General features: G+C 35.9%; 1 protein-coding gene across 1 annotated transcript in view; it reads left to right on the forward strand.

Annotated features, from left to right (window-relative positions):
• Positions 1 to 26,840, forward strand: part of TYR (tyrosinase) — a 140,835-nt gene that overhangs the window by 32,379 nt on the left and 81,616 nt on the right. The window contains exon 3 of the mRNA XM_028091717.2: positions 25,484 to 25,631. Coding sequence (XP_027947518.1) covers positions 25,484 to 25,631 — 148 coding nt within the window. The remainder of the gene's footprint in view (positions 1 to 25,483; positions 25,632 to 26,840) is intronic.

Raw genomic sequence — 26,840 nt, forward strand, 5'->3', positions numbered from 1 at the left:
CATCATCTTTAAAATGTAGATAAGAATAATAATCTATAGGATTTGTGTAAAGATTAAATGATATAATGCATGTAAGGAACTTACAACATTTCTTCAATAAATGGCAGCTATAATTGTGTTAAACCGGGATTGGTTGTTGATAACTCAGTTATCACTCATTAATTTTTCTGACAATTAGCTTAGAAACCACGTGTGGACTGAATCCTGAAAAAATAAGTCATGATGGGCTAGGTGTAGTAGAAAAATGGGGAGGGAGAACAAAGGAAAAAATTTCTTGAGGGAGGCCCAGAGATAGATAGCATTTCTGGTGACAAATAATTTTTCAGGGGGAGTTCCCAAAAACAAGGAGACAAGAGAAAAGGCAGCTCGTGTGACCCCAAAAGGGGAAAAGGTAAAAGAACAAGGAACAACTTTAATTTAAAGTTGTGTTCACAACCCTAAGCACAGTGCAACTTAAGATCATGGAAAGTTAGAGCTGAAAGACACTTCTCCATGCATTCACTCCAACATCCCGTACTGTGCTGAGATGCCACTATGACAACATCCCTGGGTGGCCATTCAAGGACAGGGACTAACCTACCTTACAAGAGAGAACAAAAAGCTCCAGGGTGCGGAAAAAAAAAAAACCCAAACAACCATAGTTCTAGTCGATTTAAAAAGACCTCCATGATCCTGGTACTACAGGGGGTTATGGATGTCTAAAGACATGTAAAGATGAGAGTTACACAGTTTCTGACCTTGAGGAGCTTACCATCCAATGAGGAAATGTCACACAGGCACACAGGGAAAACACAATACGACAAGCAGTATAAAATGAGGTAGGAACCCAGAGAGACATATTTCCCAAGAAGGTAAAAATAGAAGAACTGGATCTTGAAATATCAATAATTTCTCACCAAGAAGGGAAGAAGAAAGTCATTTCCAGCAGAGGAGACAATATGCATTGTGGAACAGAGGTGTGAAATTAGTTACCACAAAATAAGAAGGTGTGTATGGCTGAAATATTAAGTTTACAGTGGGAGATAAGAAGAGGTGTCAAGAACTTAGAATAAATACATCATGTATACCCCTGTATCTCAATCTGCTCCAGAGGAAAAAGAGTTATAGGGTCCAAAAAATATGCCCACAGATCCCTAGGGAATTAGGAAACTAAAGTTTGTTCTATGTAAATGTCTCTCATAGCTTCCCTGTAAAAGAGAGATATTTGAAAACCCAGTGTTTAAAAATCATGATACAATGTTTATATCTTCAAGAATATGTCTACATTACTTGTTTTGTGAAACATTGCTCTAGACAATGTGAGTCAGGAGAGGCCAGCAGGAAGTTGATATGATCCTCTCTATATGTCAACAAGGTACGAAGCTAGTGGCCTTAGCAGAATGCGGGATGATTAATCAGTGAGCCACTGGGGGAAATGGATGGTGAGGGCTTGTTTTCAGGTAGGGAGACTGAGATGCAGATGCGTTGGATGGAGTCTAGCAACTTTTGTATACTCTTGAGAATAGAGGATCAGGAGGTCTTGGTAGCCAAATGGGAGACAGACTGATAAGCAACACATTAAGAATAGTTCTAAAACATCTCCCATCGATTTCTCATAATTGGTCCTTGTTTTGTCCTCTCAAGCTATACACCATTTAAAAATCTAGTTTGTCTTCATATAACGGCTCTTCTAAAATAACTGCTATTATGATTCTCCAAAACTTTTCTTTCGGGTAGCCCTTCAACCTTATTTTATTGTGACTGCCAAACACGTCACTGGGAAGTATCTCACCTCTTCATTTGTTAGGATTTCTTGAGGAGCAGTTCAAGAAAGTTAAAAAAAAAAAAAAAAAAAGAGCTCTGAGCTTTAATGAAAGAAAATGGAAGTTTTGACATTTTGAATGATGTTTTATAGCAGCATGCATATTTGAAGAGAAAGGCTAGCAGCCAGTCACAGTGAAGTCTTAAAGAATGACTGAGTTTTCAGTGTCTGTGCTTGAGGAATGGACTTTATTAAGACATACAGAAATGATCACACAGGTTCAAAAACTAAATTCCATTGAGACCAACTGTATAAATCTTAATGCCAAGGAGATGGTTTCAGTGGGATGGGACATTCTAGTGATGGGAAGTTTCCAGTCCTCTCCTGCACACCTTTACCCATTCTGAGGGAATCAGAAAGCTGAACAGCTTGGTATAGATTTGTATTCACTGACTCAGAACAGAAGCAAAAGGTTTTGAGAAGCTCAGAGCAGGAAAACTTTTCCAAGCCTGGGATACTTAACTCCCCAGAATTACCACCTTGCCAACCCTGTTGGTATTTGGATCAGGTAATATTCCTGATCATAATAATAAGAATAAAAATCTCTGTGTGTCAGACATTCTCATTTCTTGCATGTTATATTATTTAATCCTAACAACAGTCCTATGATATTTAACATTCATTGATCAAATTAAAGCACCATCTTAAGTAGTTATTCCAATGAGTTTAGAAATATTAAAGAGGGCATGTACTGAATGGAGCACTGGGTGTTATACGCAAACAATGAATCATGGAACATTACATCAAAAGCTAATGATGTAATGTATGGTGATTAACATAACAATAAAAATTAAAAAAAACTAATGATGTCATGTATGGTGATTAATATAACATAATAAAATAAAATAAAATAAATTAATTAAAAAAAGAAAGAAAACAGTGTGTCTCCTTCCAGTTGAATGAGCTAATTCAACTCATTTGACTCAAAGGATAGCCTTTTTTCTCTTTATTCCAAGTTCTCAGGGAAAACAAGACCCTTCCGATAACATGTAGGGAATTCAAACAAGTATCCTGTGTATTACTTTACAAGTGGGTTTTCTTTGAATGTGCTTCTTTAATCAGGATATAACATTACCTTTTCAAAGGCTGAAATAAAATAAGGACTGCTATATTATGGAGAAGGCTTTGTGGATATATATGTATGTTTAAGAGATCTAGGGCAGAAGCTGTACTCAGGGTAGAGTTAATACTTATGAACTAGGTTCATAAAATATAAGTCAAACATAATTCCTATATATGAAATACATGCTAAATTCTTAATCAGTGCCTTATTTCCCAAAGCAGAAAGGTGACAAGATCAGAATACATTTATTTTATCTGACCGTTAGATACTCTCTAGCCAGGATGCAGTGATCGTCTGCTAGAAACTATGACTGAACATTACAGGGCATTTTAAATTTTGTGGAAACAGATTTCTTCAGACTCAGTTACATTGTTCAGACATCTGGATAGTAGAAGCTTATAGCTTTATCTTTTTTTCAGAAAAAAAAATACCTTAAAAACAGAATAGTTTAGAGTGTGGGGATATTATTTCTTGATAGTAAACTTTTAGCATAATGTGATAATGACATACCCTGAGATCTCTCTGTAAAAACAAAACAAAATTGACATGTTAGTCCTCATATATTTATACAGTTTTAAATGATTCTTCTGTTTTTACCCTCTCTGACTAGTTGTAATGCTATGCATATTGTCCTTGCCAACTGTGAATATTGAGAAAGTAAAGAAATTTATTTAAGTAATGCGTCATCTTTGCTATGAATTAAGAGGTGCTGGTATTATGTACTGGCAAACACCATCTTGGAAAGCTACACAGGAGAGAGAGAAGAACTTCCCGGATCTCTATAAAGTGGATTGAAACACTGATTTTGAAGGCTTATAGCAATATATTTGAGTATTGGTTTTAATATTATAAGCATTCCTCATTTTTAAAATTTATTTAATAATAACCTGTTTAGGCTATTGTGAGAATATACACACACCTAGCTCCTATTATATACACGTTTCCTTTTCTTTGCTCCTGTCTTTGTAATTTTCAATGGTTGTCTCAACTTCCTTTATAATTTAGTAAGCTATTAGTCCTCGTGATATGTATTTATTCATAATAGATAGCTTTTATTTATTTTTTCATCATTTGAATTCACTGTCAAAAATGGCTATTTGCTGAAGGATCATCTTTTTTTCCATTTAAGGTCACAGAAAATCTTTAAGGAGCAAAATAATAATGCACCAGTTCTAAATGGAGAGTCAGGCATTAGACATATGGAAATTGCACTTCCTTGGGACAAATCTTGGGGAAAATGCCAGCACTCATTAGTAACAAACACTGCAAGGAAAAAGCAGGATTCTATTTGTATACATTTATTTATTTAACAAATAAGAGTTGAGAGACTTCAGGACATGAAAGACAAAGTAACTATGTCTCATGTAGGACTGCCTTATAATCATCTACAGTGGTAAATCTAAAATTTTTTGGCTTCAGTATCGAACTACAACTCTTATAAAGTATGGAGAACTCCAGTAAGACTTTGTTTATGTGGGTTATATCCATAGCTACTTACCGTTTTTAAAACTAAAACTAAAAAAATATTTGAAAATATTTGATTCATTAAAATAACAAACATTATCCTTTACATGCATATAAATAACATAATTAAACATATTTTCAAAAAAATAGAAAGTAGCATGCTATGGCTTTATATTCTTGCAAAAAAAAAAAAAAAAGGAAGACATCTGTATTCTATGTCTGCCTCTACACTCAGTGGTATTATGATACGGTGTTTGGTTGAAAACCTTGAAGAAAACCCAGCCTCACACACATATAAAATTAGAATAAGGAGAAATATTTTTTAAAATATTTTCTGATAATTGTGGATCTTAATTTTTTGCACATCAAAACTTGTCAAGTGGTAATCTCTTAAAAGTTGAGTTACACTGTCAAATTTGAAGCCATAAAAGTGAACTTTTTGTACTTGTTACATTGAAATCTATTAAAATACATCTTACATTATGAGTGGATTTCCCCCATATTTATTTTGTAATATCAAGCACAGATCATTTGCAAAATATTGGTTCACCGGGACTTGTAGATCTTTCAAATTTTGAAATATCTCTAATATATCAAAAAGTCACATTCATTAATATCACCAATAATCTCGGGCGCCTGGGTGGCTCAGTTGGTTAAGCGACTGCCTTCGGCTCAGGTCATGATCCTGGAGTCCCGGGATCGAGTCCCGCATCGGGCTCCCTGCTCAGCAGGGAGTCTGCTTCTCCCGCTGACCCTCTTCCCTCTCGTGCTCTCTATCTCTCATTCTCTCTCTCAAATAAATAAATAAAATCTTTAAAAAAAATATCACCAATAATCTCATCAGAAATGTCTGAAGGTATTGAGAGTCTCTTGAGCTTACAGCGATGGAATCAAATTTTTCAGAATTCTGATTTTTGCTTGAAAACTCAAATTTTATCATGGACAAAAAATTGTCATCAGGTGTTTTCTTTTTTTAAGATTTATTTATTTATTTGAGAGAGAGAGTGGGGGGAGGGGCATAGGGAGAGGGAGAGAATCTCAAGCAGACTCCCCGCTAAGCATGGGGCCCAATGTGGGGCTCCATCCTAGAACCCCGAGATCATGACCTGAGCTTAAACCAAGAATCAGAGGCTTAACCGACTCAACTAAGCCACCCAGTCACCCCTATCAGTTGTTTTCTTTTAAGTGACATATTATTTTGTTCAATATCCAGAAAATGTCTGCCAAATGCCTAAGTCTGAATAACCAGAGTTTATGTCTCAGTTGTGCATTCAGGTAGAAATGGATTCCATAAAAAGCATGGTTATTTCAGTTCTCAATATAATGGCAGAACTACTTTTCTTCTAGATAACCATCATACTTAAGAGTGCAGCAAAAGTATTAAATATGTATGTCCCATTCTGGCTTCTCTAGGTTACTAGAGCAGAACTTTGGTCTCTGATACACTCCCAATCCTGCTTCTGTTCTATGGCCCAGCACTAATCCCTCATTCTGTGTGGGTATCTTAGAAGAAATCATTGTGCAAAAACAATGGACTTTTTAGAAGACCCAAAATAAAGAAGAATCACAGTCAATAAACTAATAAAAGTACATAGACTTCCACTTCTGGGAAAGTGGAGTATATATACATTTCCCTATTCCCCTCTCTAAGTACAACTAAAAATCTCTGTATATTGTACATAAAACAGAATAATATGAATGGTGAAGGTAAGGAAGACTTGCTAGGGACCTCTTGCATGGTAAGGAGTCCCTTGTGCTTTCTTTTTGCCTCATATATCCAAGATCTAGAGCTGAAAAAGCCTGGAAATAGTAAGAGGTATAGAAAAAAAAAAAAAAAAAAAAAAAACTAAGGGCAACAAAAATTTGCTCTCTTTAGCCAAAAGGAATAGGGAAGAAAGCTTTTAGGCAATAACCACTATACTCCATTCAAACAATGAAAATACAAAAAAAAAAAAGGAAAAAAGAAAAAAAAGGAAAGGAAAGGAAAGGAAAGGAAAGGAAAGGAAAGGAAAGGAAAGGAAAGGAAAGGAAAGGAAAGGAAAGAAAAAATACTTTATGGTAGAATCCCCACCCATGCCAGTAAATGTTAGTTGGGGTGACTAGACCTCCATCCTTATCAGACTTAACAGTGTGTCCCAATCCCCTGCTTGCATGGTGTCAGAGAAGTCTGAGTAAGAAGCAGAGATTTCCATCCCAACCAGGCAGTAAGGAGCCATTCCCACTACCTTACATGGAGACCATACAGGGGACCTGTGCTTCCACACCTACCTGGCAGTAAAAAGGTGACACTCCTTCTCTGTTGGACTGGTGTTGAAAGAGACTTATGGAGAGGCAGGGCCTCTACTACTACCCAGTGATAGATACTGAGGCCATCCAATCTGTGGTGTTAGTGGAAGCCAAGTAGGAAGCAGTAATGAGGCATTCCTACCTCTCAGAGCCAGGAAATATAGAGGCTTCCTGGAGAATAGGTAAATGGGGAAGCTGGACTTCTATCCCCCTTCCCCCAACAGTTATGAGGCAATGTTTTGTTTCCCCTTCCCTTGCTGGACTTGAGTTAGAGAAGACCAGTTAAAACAGATTCTAATAAGATCCAGAGTTTCAAAACTTAATACCCAAAATGTTTAGGTTTCAAACAAAAATCATCACACCAAGAAAATCTCATGCTTGAACGAAAAAGACCATCAGTAGACAGTAACATTGAGATGACAGAGAGGGTCATCATATAATGATAAATGAGTCATTCTACCAAGAAGTTATAGCAATCCTAAATATGTATGCACCGAACAATGGAGCTCCAAAATATATGAAGCAAAAGCTGATAAAACTGAAAGGAAAATAGACAAATCCACAATTATAGTTGGAGAATTTAATAATCCTTTCTCAATAACTGATAAGACTTGACAGAATATCTACAAAAATATAGAACTCACAGCACCATCAACCAAAAGGAAATGTCAACATTTATAGAACACTTCACCCAATAACAAAAAAATAAACATTCTTTTTGAGTGCCCGCAAAACATATACTAAGATAGACCATATCCTAGACCATAAAACAAACCTCAACAAATTTAAAAGAATTGAAATCATACTGATTGTGTTCTTTTACCAAAATGGAATTAAACTAGAAATCAATAACATTAACAGGAAAATATCATTTAAAAAAAAAGGATAGAAAGAAAACCACAGCCCAACATCCCTTATGCAAGGCTAATTCAATATGTAAGTGTCTTACATCTTGACTCTTACATGGACAATATCTTGGCTGTAATATTATATTATAGTTTTTCAAGGTGATACCATTGGGGGAAATTAAATAAAGGACACATGAAATCTCTCATTATTTTTTATAATTGCATGTGAATCTACAATTATCTGAAAATTGCAATTTTAATTTAAAAATGACAAAACCAAGATACAAACAAAAATTTTTAGGCCAAATTTGAAATTTACTTTTAAATAGATGGATGAGATAAAAGACCTTAATATTGAGTCTTTTTTGGTCAAGCAATTGACAATAGTTGTGTGTATTGACATTTATTCATAAATCAAGAGATGCAATGTGTAGCACTATCCAAGATGATATTACAGTTATTGATATATGGGAAAGCAGGCTTAGGGAAAACATAATATAGATTTTATTCTAAATGTCACATTCCACAAATAGCTATTGTCACTTTCTTTCCTGACAGTTTGAGATTAATAGAATTATTGCCCCAGAGAATGAAGTAATTTCCCAGTAACTGGTATACAACTCACCTGAATCTATAGATTGTTTAGAGAGAATTTCCTTAAATATACCTCATAGTTCTAGTAGACCAAGAACTACCTGCATCTCTAATTTTGCAAATATCTCTAAGACATCTTTATTAATTTTAAGAACCATCCTTAGATATCCTTGCCTTGTTTTGATTTATACAAACAGCATTAATGTTTACTTTTTATTTTATAGTCATATTTTATGGAAGAATAAGTTTCCATATAAATTTGTAATAGCTACTCTTTATGTTATAGTAAAGTTAGAACAGAAACATTTTAATGAGGCAATGGCCAAGTAGGTGACTAGCCTAGCTCACTGGTTAAGAAAAAGCCTTGGTCCTATTTTTAATTCTTGCAGTCATCAGATTCCTGGTTTGAAGAAAAATGTTAAAGGTTATATGTCATTAGCTTTGGGAATCTGATGTACATAGTCTAAACAATCTATGAAATAAGTGATCTATTTTTCCTTCAAAGAGATATGTAAATAGTAGGATAAATAGAAAAGTTGATCATTCATTAGACTTTAGTATTTGGGAAATATAGATGACACATACCTTTTTTAACACATCCTAGAATAAGGACTCTGAGAAGTTCTACAGTATAGAAAGCTGTTTTGATTTGTTTAACTAGAAAAATTTCTGACTAATTTGACCATTGATCCTATTCATTACCATCACCTTTTATCTTTTATTTCTCCAAATACTCTTTAAACTCTTCTGGCTTATAAATTTCAAACACTGGCTCAAAATTAAAATGTTACACCTACAAATAAGAAGGGTTAACTTTAGTCTCCATCTTTTTAGAGCCAATCAATTTCATGCCAGAGATTATGAATAATTATCCTTTCTTTCTTTACTGTTAAGTTTAAGAGGATCAAAGTGATTATTTATTCTCAAACTATTCCAAGAAATAGAAAAGGAAGGAAAACTTCCAAATTCATTCTATGAGGCCAACATTATCCTGACATCAAAACCAGATAAAGACTCCACTAAAAAAGAGAACTACAGGCCAATATCCCTGATCAACGCAGATGCAAAAATTCTCAGTAAAATAGCAGCAAACTGAATCCAACAATACATTAAAAAAAATCAACCACTATCAAGTGGGATTTATTCCTGGGTTGTGCAAATCAATAACATGATCATATTAATAACAGAAAGGATAAAAAAAATCACATAATCATTTCAATAGCTTCAGAAAAGCTTTTGACAAAGTACAACATCCATTCAACAAGGTAGGTTTAGAGGGAACATACCTAAACATAATAAAGGCCATAAGAAAAACCAACAGCTAATGTCCTCCTCAATGGGAAAAAACTGAGAGCTTTTCCACTAAGGTCAGGAATGAGACAGGGATGTCCACTCTCATCATTGTTATTTAACATAGTACTGGAAGTCCTAACCACAGCAATCAGACAACAGAAAGAAATAAAAGACATCCAAGTTAACAAGGAAGAAATCAAACTTTCACTATTTGCCGATGACATGATTCTTTACATAGAAAACTCGAAAGACTCCACCAAAAAACTGATAGAACTGTTACACAAATTCAGTAAGGTCGCAGGATACAAAATCAATGTACAGAAATCTGTTGTATTTCTATACACCAATAATGAAGCAGCAGAAAAGGAAATTAAGGAATCAATCCTATTTACTATTGCACCAAAACCCATCAAATACCAAGAAATAAACTAATCAAAGAGGTGAAAGACCTGTACTCTGAAAACTATAACACTGATGAAAGAAATTCAAAATGACACAAAGAAATGGAAAGACATAATATGCCCATGGGTCAGAAGAACAAAAATTGTTAAGATGTCTATACTACCCAAAGCAATCTACACATTTAACATAATCCCTATCAAGATACCACCAGTATTCTTCACAGAACTAGAACAAAAATCCTAAAATTTGTCTGGACCCACAAAAGGCCCTGAATAGCCAAAGCAACCTTGAAAAAGAAGAGTGAAGCTGGAGGCATCACAAGTCCAGACTTCAAGTTATACGACAAAGCTGTGGTGATCAAGACAGTATGGTACTGGCACAAAAATAGACACATAGATCAATGGAACAGAAGAGAGAACCCAGAAATGAACCCACAACTATACAGTCAATTAATCTCCGACAAAGCAGGAAAACATATCCAGTGGGAAAAAGACAGTCTTTTCAACAAATGGTGCTGGGAAAACTGGACAGTAACGTGCAGAAGAATGAAACTAGACAGCTGGATCCAGGGGAAAACATGTGAAGTAGAAGACTGTTTACAATGCCAAGTATGTGTGAGATAAAAACAATCAAGGTCTTTTAAAAAATTCATTAAGGTTGTTGCTTGCACAACTTTAGGGACACCATCCACTTTTTATTGTATTGTGCTCCAGAGAAGGAAATTATAATCTAAATTGTACTCCCTAGGTTTGTACATTTTTATTATGCTAACTTTAAAAAACTAATAGCTAACATTTATTGAGAGGTTACTAAATGTTAGGTACTTTAGTAAGTATTTTTTCTACCTTTTATCAACCTTATCCTAAGTGCTAAGTTTTATTTATTATCCCCATTTTATGGATTAAAAAAAAGTATGTCAGAAAGGCAAATCATCTGCTTATAGCAACATAGATCATAAATGGCAGAGCAGGAATCCAAAGTCAATACTGAATTCTGAGTCCCTAATCTCAATGGGAAATGTTTAGAAATTTGACGAGTATACTACCATCCTTGAAAAGAGATCCCTAGAACTCATGACATGAGACCGTGGGTAAGCTATTTACATTCACATAGCACATCTGTTTCATCTACAAAATGGAGATAATATTTTTGTACTATCTCTTAGTGTTCATGTGAGTATCAAATAAGAAATGTTTGTTAAATGTAGGAAGCCTCTGTTATACTACAATGAAGAAAATCTTTTTAAAGATTTGTTCATAGTATTTGAATTCCATTATCTTTCTATCAATAATTTTAACCCAAACTATATTTATTTTTCTGTTTTGTACTCCAGTAAATTCAGACTCTTGTTACAGTGGCCTCACAGTAGATGACTTACCAATAGAAGCTTTGAACGTTTATGAACTTGGAATTATCACTTTAGTGTTTAAGTAGATAAGAATAGACTGATAAAAAGGATTAGTTTTATAGGCAGAAATACTTGAAATATGGTAATTAATAAGGATAAGAAGCCAAAAGCAACTATGTTCTAAGTATTCCTTCCAAGATTCCACAGGTCATTAATTCTATAAGATATTGCTGAGTTAATCTATTTATTTCTCCTTCTCTTTGTTAGGGCTCATTTTAGAATATTATAAGAAAGAAAACCCAAGGGGCGCCTGGGTGGCTCAGTTGGTTAAGCGACTGCCTTCGGCTCAGGTCATGATCCTGGAGTCCCGGGATCGAGTCCCACATCGGGCTCCCTGCTCAGCAGGGAGTCTGCTTCTCCCTGTGACCCTCTTCCCTCTCGTGCTCTCTATCTCTCATTCTCTCTCTCAAATAAATAAATAAAATCTTTAAAAAAAAAAAAAAGAAAGAAAACCCAAATAATGCGGCTTAAAAAAGACAGATTTTTTTTGCTATCATGAAACCACAACAGAAGTAGATAATCCAGGATTGGTAGTGCAATTCTACCATCCTCAACTCCCAACATCTGTTTCTAAATCTTCATTTTAATATTTTCATCTTCATCAGCAAGAAATCACAAAGTGGAAAGAGAAATGCGTGCCCATTTTCCTTTAAAGACATACGTTAGAAGTGTCTCTCATCAATTCTGTTTTATCCCTATGGTCAAACAAATATGGCCACACTTAGCTCTAAACGACAACTGGAAAATGTCATCTCCAGCTAGTGGCCATGTGCCCCACTACATTTAAGATATTTATTATTAGGAAAAGAAAGAGAACTAGTACTGGTGAAAAAAAATAGCAGTTTCTGTTACAATCCCTTTCCCTAGTGTTTGTTGAAATAATTTCCTTAGTGTTTGTTGTAAAATGAACATCAAGTATGTGCTGTCTACTATGTTTCATAGAAGACAACAGGAAATCTGTAGTGGTAAGTGAAGTACCAAAATATTCTTTTACTCCAGAACTTTTGAGTTATTAAACCTGGAGAATTTATTATATAATTTAGGAAATTAGAGTAATGTGCTAGAATGCACAGACCAAATGTTTGTGTCCCCTCCAAATTCATATGTTGAAACCTTCCCCCTCGATGTGAAGTGTTAGAAGGTGGGTCTTTGGAATTTAATGAGGATTAGTTGAGGTGATGAGAATGGAAACCTCATGAATGGATTAGTGTCCTTATAAGAGTCACAACAGAGCTTGCTTCCCCCCTCTGCTCTCTGACATGTAAAGATATAACCAGAAGCCAGTAGTTTGCAGCCTGGAAGAGGGCCTTCACCAGAACTTGACTATCCTGGCACCCTCATCTTACAGCCTCCAGAACCATAAGAAATAAATTTCTGTTTTTTATAAGCCACCTGGTCTATGATACTTTGTTATAGTAGCTCACACTGACTAAGACATAAGAGCCATAACAAACAAAGCCCCAAATCTTAGTGGTCTAACCTAATAAAAATTGATTGATTGCTTGCTCACACCAAGTCCAGTTTGGATGTTAATAGTTGGTGAGTAGCCTTTCATGTGGCTATTTTAGTGACTCTACTCTCCCTCAACTCTCTGATGGATATTCTGCATGTTCCTGGGAGACAAGAGAAGAGGGTGTTTGGAGGGTTCTAAGGGAAGAATATATGAGTCAAGCCTGGAAGTGGTCTACCTACCTTCTGCCCATATTTCATTAGCCACAGTTCATTCATAGGGCCACACCTAAATAGGAGGTTGGTTTCACATCCAGAAATTTGAAGAAATAGGTTTTGTGAATGCATTGAATGGCTATGTATTGGAACTTTCTCTTTGAGCCTTTTCAACTTTTTCCTCTCTAGGATTTAGTAACTGTTGGGGGTTTTAGTTTTGGGCTCACATTGAAACCTCAATTCTTAATTTACCTATTCTCACTTGCCATTGCTTTCTTCCTCCCACCGAACTTTCTACAATATTTTCCCACTTTATCCCATTTTCCACCAAGTAGTAAAAGGCCATGAAATTCTGTTTTCTCTAGCCATTATATATTCTTCTTTCCCAGTGGTGTCTCTCAAAATGTATCCCATGATCAATGGATGAATAATTATTTCTATTAATGTGTTTTTTTTCAAATGAAGAATCACCTCTCTCTTCTTTCCTAACATCTACTATTATCTCCCCATGTGGAGCAACACCATAACTATTTTTCATACAACCTGCTCAGGCCTTTCCCTATATACAATTAATTATTGTGTCAGGAGAATATTGAGAGAATGGCCTATTCAATAAAAACATAAGAGCCAGATTCAGAGCCATGATCCATCTCACGCCATCATAAACCTAGGAACATTAGGGGCACATTCTAAAAACTTTAACTGATTTTATTTTTTTTTAGCTTAACTGATTTTAAAATTATGCTAGCAACTGGAGTTACATGTTTTATTTTTATTATTTTTTATTTTTTTAAAGATTTTATTTATTTGTCAGAGAGAGAGAGAGCAGGAGGAGGGGGAGTGGCAGGCAGAGAAAGAGGCAGACTCCCTGCGGAGCAGGGAGCCTGATGCGGGACTCGATCCCAGGACCCTGGGATTATGACTTGAGCTGAAGGCAGGGGCTTAACCAACTGAGCCACCCAGGTATCCCTGGAGTTACATGTTTAAAAAGAGAAATAAATATCATGTACTTATTTATTCAACAAATATTTATCAAGCATCTACTGTGTGCAGTACACTAGGAATGACTCGTGAATATGATGCAGGTCCTTCTCTCTTGGAACTTATAGTCTAATTAAGAATTGGACCATAAATATGTAAATATAATCCAAAGATAATAAATTATTAAGAAGAGGGAAGTATAAGTGTTATTAAATAGAGGGACCTAACCAAGTGTTTATTGTTAGAGAAACTCTGAGGATCTGATATTCTCAAGGATGAGTTGGAGTAGGTCAGGTAAAGTACAAAGAATAAAAAAGGGGAAAATTACAAATTCTTTCCAATATCCTAACAAAATAGTCTTATAAATTCTCAGAGAGTCCTTATAATTAATAACAACTGCTGGTGTCAATATAGCTCCACTTTTTCACTTCTTAAAAACTTTTCAGATATATTATCTTAATTGCTCCTCTCAAAAGATTTTATACCATCTTTATCATTACACTTATTTTGGAAATGAGGGAACTGAGATTCAGAATGACTTGACAAGGTCACACAGATAATAGGTAGCAAAATCGGATCATCAACAGGCGAGGTCATGTCTCCAAGTCTTTCAGATAGAGAGACCAAGTTTTAGAGGAAATAGAGAGTAGAGGTTAAGAATCAGACAGCCTGGGTTGAAATCCTGGTTCTGTCACTTATAGCCAGATGATTCTTGGTAAGTTTAACCTGTCTTTACTTGAGGTCCTCTATTTACAAAGTGAGGATAATCACAATACCAACCTCATGTGATATTACATGGGTTCATATTTATAAATGACTTAAAACAGTCTCTGTAATGGAAACATTTTACTATATAATAAAGTCACTGACTTGCATGCTGATGCACAGTCTTATTTTCTAGCTCCACATACAAACCAAATTCTAAACGATGGAGTGGACTAGTATTGTAGATCTCCAGTGGACAAAAATTATTCCCGAGAGTATTAGTCCCAAACTGAGTTGACATCCAAAGCGTTAACAACATGATAATACTTTCTACGTAAAATGACTTTTAAAATCAACATTTGAGATGCAATTAAACTCTTCTACAAACTTTTGAAATTCAGTAAGGGAATTCAATTTGACAGAAACAAACATGGGACTTAAGGAGGTGAACATCTGGCCTAATATAATGGTGGCACTTCCAAAGAATTCCAGCCTTCTCTGCGTTTTACGACAGAAATCTGATTGATCCAGCTGACTGTAAAACATTTGAAGTCCTGTGATAGGAAGCTTGTAAAGTATTCATCCAAAAAAAAAAAAAAAAAAGAGGGAGAGTGGGAACCACCATGATAGGGCCTTCTCAATCTTGAAAGAGAATATTATGGAAAACTAGACTGGATCAGATGCCTCAGTCTTTTCATTGAAAAGAATTAAGGGAAACAAGGGACTGGAAAAGATGTGTTGTTATCTCAATGATTTTATATTTTAGTACAACTGATAGCTCTATATCAACAAAGAGTAACAGAATGACTAAGAGCAGAGCTTTGAAATCTGGTAGATAATTAACCCAAATCCTGACTCTGCCTCTTACCAGTTGATTCACTTTGGATAAACCACCACATTTTTTTGCATCTTAGTTTTCCGACCTGAAAGTTGGCTTGATGATATCTTCTTTACAGAGTTACTATGAGGATTAAGTTGCATAAAAACATAAGGAATCACTTAGCCTAGTGCCTACCACACAGAAGTTGAAAGTGTTGTAATAGCAAAAATCTTTGTTGCCTAGTGGTAACTAAGTAGTAACAAAGGCAAGTAAAATATATGAATCATGTTTCCATTTATAAGTAAATTGTGAAGAGGAAGTTTTGCCATATGCAAGCAGAAGCCTCTAGTTGAAACTGAAGGTTGAAAATGCAAACACACTTGTGAAAGATTTGAACATATTTTCAAGTGATTTTAATCAAAGTTATCTTAGAAATAATTACCCTGGTACAGCATAGGGAATATAGTCAAAAGTACTGTAATAGTGCTGTATGTAAGAAATGGTAGCTACATTTGTGGTGAGCACAGCATAACATATAGTTGTGAATTGCCATGCTGAATCACTGAAACTGATGTCACATTGTATGTCAACTATACTTCAGTTAAAAAATGTATTACCCTTAATTTAACAGAAGTAGAATCTTTGTTAATTTTGCTTCTCTACAACTAACTTTATTTGATGCTAATTTTTTTTCACCCATGGCATATGTATGCTCTCATACATTCATAGCAATAATTCCTACACACAAATTTATAGATAAGAAAGAAAGAATGGCATAAGGGGAAGAACACAGGATTTAGAGTGAGAAGATTGAAGAGATAGTTTTGGTAAAAACCACTCAAAAGACATGTGACCTTTAATGTCACCTAGATGCCACAACCTCTGCATTTGCACTAGGAGCATGGTGGTACCTATTCTATCTCCCCTACATGAGGAACATCCAGGGTTGTGTTGGAGCTGACTCGTAACTGCTATGAGAGCTGACACCATCTTTTTTTTTTAATTTTTTATTGTTATGTTAATCACCATACATTACATCATCAGTTTGTGATGTAGTGTTCCATGATTCATTGTTTGTGCATAACACCCAGTGCTCCACGCAGAACGTGCCCTCTTTAATACCCATCACCAGGCTAACCCATCCCCTCACGCCCTCCCCTCTAGAACCCTCAGTTTGTTTTTCAGAGTCCACTGTCTCTCATAGTTCATCTCCCATCCAATTTACCCCCCTTCATTCTTCCCTCCTGCTATCTTCTTCTTCTTTTTTTCTTAACATATATTGTATTATTTGTTTCAGAGGTACAGATCTGTGATTCAACAGTCTTGCACAATTCACAGCACTCACCATAGCACATACCCTCCCCAATGTCTATCACCCAGCCACCCCATCCCTCCCACCCCACCCCCACTCCAGCAACTCTCGGTTTGTTTCCTGAGATTAAGAATTCCTCATATCAGTGAGGTCATATGATACATGTCTTTCTCTGATTGACTTATTTCACTCAGCATAACACCTTCCAGTTCCATCCATGTCATTGCAAATGGCAAGATTTCATTCCTTTTGATGGCTGCATAATATTCCATTTATGGATAAAGATATATACCACATCTTTTTTATCCATTCATCTGTCAATGGACATCTTGGGTCTTTCCACAGTTTGGCTATTGTGGACATTGCTGCTATAAACATCGGGGTGCACGTACCCCTTCAGATCCCTACATTTGTATCTTTGTGGTAAATACCTAGTAGTGCAATTGCTGGATCAAATGGTGAGCTGACACCATCTTTTCTCCACTCTTTACTCAAAGACATTAAGTTGGTACCTTGAAATTAACAATCGTGGGAATACTTAAACCCTGAAAATTGACAGAGGTTACAAAACAACATATTCTGCCCCTGCCCCACGTTTCCCCTCGAAGATCTGGTTATTAATCTTTTGCTAACACACTACTGGGAATGTCAAATGAGAAAATGTGCCTGAAGGTGCCTGAAAATTTTATATGCAAACTATAAAATATAATGCAAACATGTTAAAATATTCATTATAGAAAGTCATAGATATATAGGGAATCTGTGACTTGCATATGAAAATATCATTAAATGATCTTGCCTAATTAAAAAGCAAGGCATAATTAAGATAGCAGGACACATTTAAATCATTTGGCTTGTATTTTATAGAATTGCCCTATTCAATCAAGCCAATGAAAGAATGTTATACAGAACCTTTGCAGGGTGACTAACCATCTCTGTTTGCCTAGGATTATGGGGTTTCCCAGGACAAGGATTAGCTATATAATTTGCAAGGCCCAATGCAAAATTAAAATATGGAACACCTTGTTCAAAAAATATTAAGAAATTCTAGATAGCCACAGCAGAGCATTAAACCAAGTATGGGCAGTTCTGGGTGAGGAACACTCAGTTGCATGCTTATGAAACCTATCCTATCTATGACACAGGATTTTCAGTGCTAAAACCAGAACAGTGTGGGACAAACAGGGACTAAGATGGTTGGTTACCATACCTTTGCTTCGAAAATAATTAGCATTAGCATTAATATACCATCAAAGTTTTAGCATACCCAGTGAAATATACCAAATGCACCAACTACTATCAATTCAGTCATACATGAAGAACAGGGAAGAGAATACAGCTTGAATAACACGTTGTCTATAAAGATCTTTGCTTGTTTCAGTCTGTATAATTTGGTTAACTAAATGACTGTACTGTGTGGTTCAACATTCCTGTCTTGCCAAACACACAAATCTAATCTTAGAATATAGAAAGCCATTATAAAATTTTACCTTAAAGTAAGTTTCAGACAAATTTTAAATGAAGAAATGGACAATTATCTTTGATGTATAAGATCATTTTATAGATGTGTCCATAAACTGGAGATAAGATCTAAGAAATGCTGAAAAAAAATCACTGGATGATGTGAATTATATATGTTGTCTATTTATAATATGTATGTAAAGAAAATGATCACATATGTGCATGCACATACATAACACACACACACTGAGGTTACTAACTGGAGAAATTAGTCTGATACTGAAAACAATAAATTTAAAGTGATGACACATGAAATAATTCTGTTGCTCTCTTTTATTGAGTTTATGGAGATGACTATGACTAATTATCCATAGTCTTTGTGCAAGCAACAAAAATAATTAAAGCAGTGGTTCTCAAACTTTAGTGTGCATTAGAATTGCCTGGAAGACTTGTTGATGCAAGTGGTAAATTCCACTGAATTCTGATTCAATAGTTCTCTGGAGGGCTAGAGTATTTGCATTTCTGACAAATTTATAAGTTAATGCTGCTGGCTCTGGGGCCATATTTTTGAGAACCATGGAATTTGTTGAGCATTTGTGACCTTAACTATCCAATAATTTTATGGTAAGAAGCAAAAGCAATAACCCGCTGCTACATTTGTTTCATTGCTCCATTCCCTGTTGTTGAAGGAATTTCCTGAGTCAAATTAAAAGTATTTTCTAATAAACATAAATGCTAATTAATTACATTTATGGCTGTAGAGCTAGTACTTTATTTGAGAAAGCTTGAAATTGGATTGAAAGTTAATGCTTCCATTATACCTAGGGACCTGCTTAGAGCCAAGATCTTTTTTTTTGTTTTTGATCTGCAATATTGTATTTCTGCTGCAAGTATTTTAAATTATAAGCCTTTTTAAAGTACTCAGCCAGCAAATACAACCCCTCAAATTCATTGTGTATAACTCTGTGAGGCTATGCTCTTCATAGTTCCTGAATTAAGTTGCACATTAGGAGACTAATTAGGGGGAATGTAGCCAGGGGGCCCGACAGTCACTTTGCTTCAATCTTCCTATGCACTAACGTACGTTTGTCTATCTTTTTGCTTTTTTTTCTCTATTTATGTCACTAAAACTCTAAGAAATATTAAAAGAGGTTTGAGATGAACTGAAAATAAAATTAAATCAAAAAATGTACTCTGTTCTGAAGTTTAACTACATACTTTTTCACATTTCAAAATCTACTAGGCATGATGAAGTGTATCATCTATAACCCATCTTCCTAGAAAGGAGCATACGGAATTAAATAAGATGATATGTGTAAAAATGCCTCTTCAGTACCTGCCATATAGTAGTTGCTAAATTTTTTTAGACATAATTTTCAAGGGTTTACATCGGAACAGTTATCAGCAGGAAAATATTTTATCTTAATTATTTTTATGAGAGAGCATGAGTAGGGAGGGAGCAGATGAAGAAGGTGAGAGAGAATCTCGAGCAGGCTCTGCTCTGAGCGGGGCTCAGTCTCACAACCCTGAGATCGTGACCTGAGCTGAAGTCAAGAGTCCAAGGCTTAACTGACTGGGTCACCTGGGTGCTCCAACAGGAAAACATTTTAAGGCAGAAGTGTGTGGTGTATGATTTTTAAAGGCAGAAGCATTTTTGGACTTCCAGAATATAGGAGCAGAAAATTTCAAGTGAAAGGAATAATACATTCAGAGGTAAAGTTTTTAAACTGTGAGCTCAGGTTTGGAGGATGGAAAGCAATTTATCCTAAATCAGTGAATTTCAACCCTGGTTGCCCATTAGAATCATTTGGGTGTTTTTAAAACTCCAAGTGACTGAGCCCCACGCTATACCAATTAAATCTGAATCTCCAGGGGTTGGAGAGAGGCTTCAATATTAAAAAGCAAAAAAACAGACAGAAAAACTCTCCAGAGTACTACTGGGGAGGAAACAAAAGAGAAAAGCCATAGATTGATGAGCTGAAGTTTTGTATTGTTAGGATCAGCCGGAAGCCGTGGTCATTAATTTCCCATAGGAATGCAGCACGCAGACATGAAGGCCTAACCCAGAATACGCTCGGCAACCCTCACTGCCCTTCCCGAAGAACTGGCAACCATTTTGCTGTCTGCGACTGCTAACAAGGTCCCTGCTGGCTTACTGGACTTCCCATCCTGGGGAATCCTTGGACAAGAGTGAAGCAGTCACGCATTCTGCATCATGCTGTTAATACAAGTAAACAGCGAGCTCATAAATTCATTTTGTAGTCTACAGGAAAAAGAGGCTTCCGAGGTGAATCAGCAAGTCAGCACAGATACAACCCAACAGTATACCGAAAATCACAGGTTTGAAACCAATCAGAGCTATCTTCGATTCCCTGATTCCTTCCATGACTAGCTTGAATTTAGATGTGTTAAGTAATAGTGTGTAACTTCTATATAAACTTAAGTTTTCTCATCTGTAAATTGGGAAAGTGATACTATTTATATCACAGGTAGCCCAGGGATTCAAATGAGATCAGGTACATAAGAGATATTTCAAGAGCTTGATGTATAAACTGTTTTTATTTGGAGCCTAGAATTTCCTTTTCAACCTGCTCTTCCAAAAGAGAATTAAAATCTCACCAAGACAACCTACTGATATTGGTGTAATCCTTTCTTATTTTTCCAAGGGGATTTAGCAGCCAAAAAATGAATTGTGTGAAGTAAAATAGAAAATCTTTATTCATATTTTCATACTATTCACATCCATGACATTTCCTCTATTTTTCTCTTAACAAGCAAGCAGAGTAGAGCACTTTGAGGGTCCCTTAAGATTTTATGGAAAGAAACGTATCTTTCCTATTCCCAGTCTTTGTAGAATGGGTTAAGTGAAGGATCTAAACATATTTTATGTTTGGTTTTCTTTTAAATACAAAGATGTGAGAGTCTCTGTCTTTGTGAAAAATCAAAGCAAAAGATTTGGTCCCTACTTCGAAGTCATTTCCAGTCTGTTTGAAGAAAGAAGATATGCACAGCTCATTTAAAAGAGTTAATATAATAAGATTATCTATATTAATAATCTAGTACCTATCACAAAGAGGTTGGGGATTTGTTCAACCTCTATCTTTGAACTATTTCTGAGCATGTATCACAATAGTCTGACAAACTCTATGTGCCTCTTATTCAGATGTTCTTTCTTAATAACATTGGAGGCTTTCCCAGATGCAGTATCTGGCAATTTAGCCAAAGAAGTGAGTAAAGAAATACTAAGCCTTTCTGAGAACAGTGATAGAAATGCAGTCCTACTTTCTAAGATCACCCTAATGTTGGATGACGGCAAGCAGCAGGCAGGGTCTATAGACCAATGGAGTTTAGGAATGGGAGAGGTGTCTGGTGTTGGGATGGGTCCTGATGGTTGGTAGTTGTGGCAAAAGAGACTTTTCTGCAGTGGGAGTGCATCATATTCTTGGCTAGTAGCTTCTATGATGAGCACCCATTGATCAAATGCAATGAGCTGATAGAAATGATAGGTACTACTCAGGAAGCATCTATTTTGTGCCAGATTCTGCTTCACACCTGCTATCAAAATTATTCCTCATCAGAATCCACATGGGCATTAATTATTCCCTTTCTTACCAATGAAGAAACTGAGGATCAAAAAATATAGCTATCTTGACAAAATCTGTATGTTTGATGGTAACAGAATTTAAAGTCAGGTCTGCCAAGCTCTAAAAATCTTTTCTCTATGGCAGTAACTTCAAACTGGGATAGACACACTACTGTAGGCTCACTAAGACTTTCTACAGGATACATGGTAAAGAACGTGTTAAGGAAATTTATTTCCAGGTCCTCCTCCCAAGTATATTTTTCTTTTAAAAAAATTATTTATTTGACAGAGAGAGCAAGCGCACACAAGCAGGGGGAGAAGGAGAGGGAGGGGCAGGCTCCCTGATGAGCAGGGAGCCCAATGTTGAACTTCATCCCAGGACCCCGGGATCATGACCTAAGTTGAAGGCAGACACTTAACCGACTGAGCCACCCAGGCATCCCCCCAATTATATTTTTCTAAAATGAATCTTGAATGGGAAAGTTCCTGAAGGTTCTCCTTTTCCTCTGCCCCTTCCCCAATACTTTTCTTCTACTTTTCAGGAGGAAAGCCTTCCTCTCACGTATCCCAAATCCATTCTCAACAGAACACATTCTCTGAAGGGGTAAAAACTGAGAGGGTGCCAAACAAGTAGAACATTCAAAATATTGGTTCCAGTGTTGCAAACATGACTTTAATGACTAGGTGGCGAATAACTTTGAGTTCGAGGTTTGTAAATAAATTCATAATTTATAAGATTGCTTTCATTAAAGAATCCTTGATTGAGTTGTCAGCTGATGAAACACATTATTTTGATGCTGGATCAGTGAGTCATTTTTGACATGTAACTAAAAGAGAGTTCAAATAATTGAGATTACTATGAAAAATCTTTTATTCCATGTGGTTATTTTTGAGAACAAAGTTTTCTCAGGACCCAGATTTAGTTTTTGATATTTAGAATAAGATTTATGTTAAACTTTATCCCTTTGCAGCAATAAACAATATTAATCCTGGACATTAATTTTTAATTAACAATCTTTCACCAATATTAAGAAATAAACTTTCAATAAAATTTTACTTTTTTATATTTAATATTTTATAAAATGTTTTAATATATTTGTATGATTTTGATAAGTTGTTTATGGCTAAAATATTTAGTGATAAATTAACCCAGATTAGATTAATGTTTCCATGAAATTTTTGAAAAGTAATTTTAAGTTTTATACCTATTTTCATTGTAGAAAAGTTTTTTTTAATCAAGCATAACTTGTATAATATTTAGGTATGTTTCTCTGGGAAAGTAGAATAAAAATATGAGATGAAGTCAAAAAAGAAAACCTCATAAAATTTCAGATGATAATAGAGTTTGTTTAGGTATTTTTGATATGGATGATAATGAATGAGGTGGATACATTTTTAAAAAGTGGTATTACATTTTTAGTTTTACATTTATACTATTTGCAATATATCTGAAGTTATATCCTCTGAAAGTATTTACAGTTAGGATTAAAATAATCTGGATCTACTTAACAATAAGTGAGAGCATATATAAAATGTGGTCTTAAAACTTTCACAGATCTGTACTTCTGAAACAAATAACGCAACATATTTTAAGAAAAAAGAAAAAGAAGAAGATAACAGGAGAGGAAGAAAAGGGGAGTATGTCAGAGGGGGAGACGAACCATGAGAGATGATGGACTCTGAAAAACAAACTGAGGGTTCTAGAGGGGAGGGGGGGAGGGGGATGGGTTAGCCTGGTGATGGGTATTGAGGAGGGCACGTTCTGCATGGAGCACTGGGTGTTATGAACAAACAATGAATCATGGAACACTGCACCAAAAACTAATGATGTAATATATGGTGATTAACATAACAATAAAAAAATTAAAAAAAAAAAAACTTTCATTTGGGGGGTGCCTGGGTGGCTCAGTCATTAAGCTTCCACCTTCAGCTCAGGTCATGATCCCAGGGTCCTGGGATTGAGCCCCCAGTTGGGCTCCCTGCTCGGCGGGGAGTCTGCTTCTCCCTCTCCCACTCCCCCTGCTTGTATTCCCTCTTGCTCTCTCTCCCTCTCTCTGTCAAATAAATAAATAAAATCTTAAAAAAAAACTTTCATTTGGTGCTATCAAGGGTAAAAGCTTAAAGACCATTGCTGTACAGAAGTTTGTCTTCCATGATGCAGGATTTATTGCTACATAGGAAAGGCAGTAAACCATTTCATTCAAGAGCCTGAGCTCTAGAAGAAAACAAGCCTGTGTCCCAACCTTAATTTCTATTTCTAAAGCTTACACAAATTACTTGACTTTCTAAGCCCCTTTTTTTCAAACTGATATAATGGAGATGATAAAGGTACCTAATTTGTAGGATCAATCTGAAGGTTATATGAAATTAATCATGTCAAGCTCTTAGAAAAATCCCTGCATATCGTAAAGGCCTTATGTGTATCATCATAAAAGTTTCATAGACGAGAGGGGAGAGAAGTGCATGTTCTTAGGCTAAGCTCCCACTAGGAGCCAGGCTTAGCATGATCTCCTAGAATGAGCACAAAAAGCTCAAAAGGAGAGGGGAAAAACTCACAAACTCAGGGGCAGGAATACTGAGCCACAATGGTGGAAGGGCACAAAGCATCAAATGTGGAAGTCAAGAGCTACACCTTTAAAAATGAACAGGTTGACAACAAAATAATCCTAGTTGCATAAAATTACCTAGACCTCTCTGCCCAAATCATAGTGCCTTCACTGTGTGTATCTTACCTTTATTATTATTATCATCTTCCAGTTTCTGTATGATATTTCCAAATTCTGAAATTTAATAATATGCCTTTGGCCATATTCCCCCAACTAGGTTTGATAAATGGACTTCTTTCTCTGGTTCTGAATCTGAGTTCTATTTATGTTTTATGTTTTGCCTGAATGAACTCTGAAATGCTATCTTCCTCTTCCTCTTCCCAGGGACTGTGTGAAAGAGAAAGCAAAATAGCCAGAGCTCAGGTATTGAAGCTTAGTTGATCAAAGTTAAAATCCCAACTCTACCACTCCCTGTGTTGCCTAGGGGACTTCAACTTCTCTGAGCCTCAGTTTTCTTTTTCTCTTCTTTCCAGTGGAGATAAATAATTTTTAATTGACAGCATTGCTGAAAAGGTTGGAGGACATATGTCACCAAAAGCGTTTACCACGATTAACATTCAGAAAGTAATAGCTTGTATTATCATTATTCTCCCACTATTAGTATTCCTGATGCAATGAAAGGAACCATTTAATGGAGTTCTGATTAATTTTGAAATGAATAGTTTGCAAAATCAAACACATTCTGACCTGATATTCTCCAGGCTGTGATAGGGAAGGTCACAAATTTTCTGTTTTCTTTGGAACGAGAAACCAAAATTAAAAGCTACCACCAGAACTGGGAAACAAGGAGACACGTAACTGGCTGGAGAGATCTGCTCTAAGTGCCTTTAAAGACTGAAGGGAGAGCGACCATGCTGATTAGTATAAAAAGGTCTTATTCCTTTGCAGTATCTAACAGAGAAATAATAGGCAGAAGCAACAGGAGGGAATACGATTGGCTCTACCTATTCCATCTGGTTAATCAATCCACTGTACCCAGATTAACAGCCTTCAATTCCACCAAGATTTCTTAAATACTCAGTGGGCATCCGAAATGTAAGGGATCCCGATGGAGAATGAATTTTATTATAGATTTTTATTACTTGGAGTTAAGTGCTCTAGTGTAGTTGCAAACCAAATGAGATAATCATTGAGATTTTCAATTATTGGTGCAAACTGATTTTTTCTTTCCAATCTTCTTTTTACCAACAGGATTTGCTAGTCCACTTACTGGGATAGCAGATGCCTCTCAAAGCAGTATGCACAATGCCCTGCACATCTATATGAATGGGACAATGTCTCAGGTACAGGGATCTGCCAATGATCCCATTTTTCTTCTTCACCATGCATTCGTTGACAGGTTGGTTGACACTTTTTCATAAATTATGTGCTTATTGGTGTTAAATGTAGTGGGACTTTGTTACATAAAAGCTAAGAAATTATGGTACAGTCTATTGTCTCAGATCAGGTTCTCCTGGAAACAGACCCAAAACTAAGGATTTGGATGCAAATGTTTTATTTAAAGAGAAACCAGTAAGAGAATGGGTAAAGCACAGTAAGAAGGGGAAAAAAAGTCAAATAAGAATATGGTTTCAGCTGAAGTCCCGGACTCAGCCAGATTTTGGTAGAGTGTGAATTACACCTCACTATGTTTTGCCTTAAAACAAGGGAACTGAGTTTTTGTATTACCCCATCAAATAGTCATTGGTTACAGGTTGCCCTGAGGTAGGAGCTATAAAGCTCCCAGGTTCTAGTCCATTCCAGACCAGCTGTGTGGCACTCCAGTGCCCAAAGGCAGTCTTCTGAATGTGGCAGGGCCCTATGGCTAGGAGTCAAGCATGTAGAATCAAGAGAGGTGGGTGCAGAGAGCTGGCACAAGGGATCTAAGGACTCTGGGCAGGGCATAAATCTGCTACATCTCTCTTCAAAACATTTTCTTTCTCTCCGCCAATGTTATTATTATTTCTTCTTTTCCAATCTCAGATCATCACATAGAAGCATATAGGGTCTTTGATCTCAGCCATCGGCCTGAGCATTATATGATTAGCTCTCCAGACATGATGGCCCAACCATCTTGTTTAAAATGATTTAATTCTCCTGGAGCCTTTTTCACCCTTATTATCTCTCTTCCTGTTTGTTACATGTGCAATGCCTTATCTGTAAAAAATTTAGACTTAATCATAGGTGATGATAGCAGAAGAGAAAGTACTTGGAGGAAGGTCAGCTGTCCGTTTCTGGAATTCTTCAAGAAGAGAGGAGAAGGTAAAGCATTGAATCATGACTGATGATTGTAGGACTCTTTTTTATTTTTTGGTCCTCTCTTAGGTAATTTTCTCCATTGAATAAAAGACACAGATTTATACCTGCCATTAAGATAATACTTTCCTTCTCTGTGGTAAATACAACAAGTTCTATTTTTCCTGTTTTAAAGATAAAGAAACTGACACTGAAAATGAGATGTTTTACTCAAATTATCACCATTTCTTTGTTTTTTAATTTTTTATTGTTATGCTAATCACCATACATTACATCATTAGTTTTTGATGTAGTGTTCCATGATTCATTGTTT

Source organism: Eumetopias jubatus, unplaced genomic scaffold (genome assembly GCF_037043125.1).
Source record: "Eumetopias jubatus isolate StellerSeaLion01/CBP00866 unplaced genomic scaffold, mEumJub1_p1.0 scaffold_13, whole genome shotgun sequence".
NCBI lineage: Eukaryota > Metazoa > Chordata > Mammalia > Carnivora > Otariidae > Eumetopias > Eumetopias jubatus.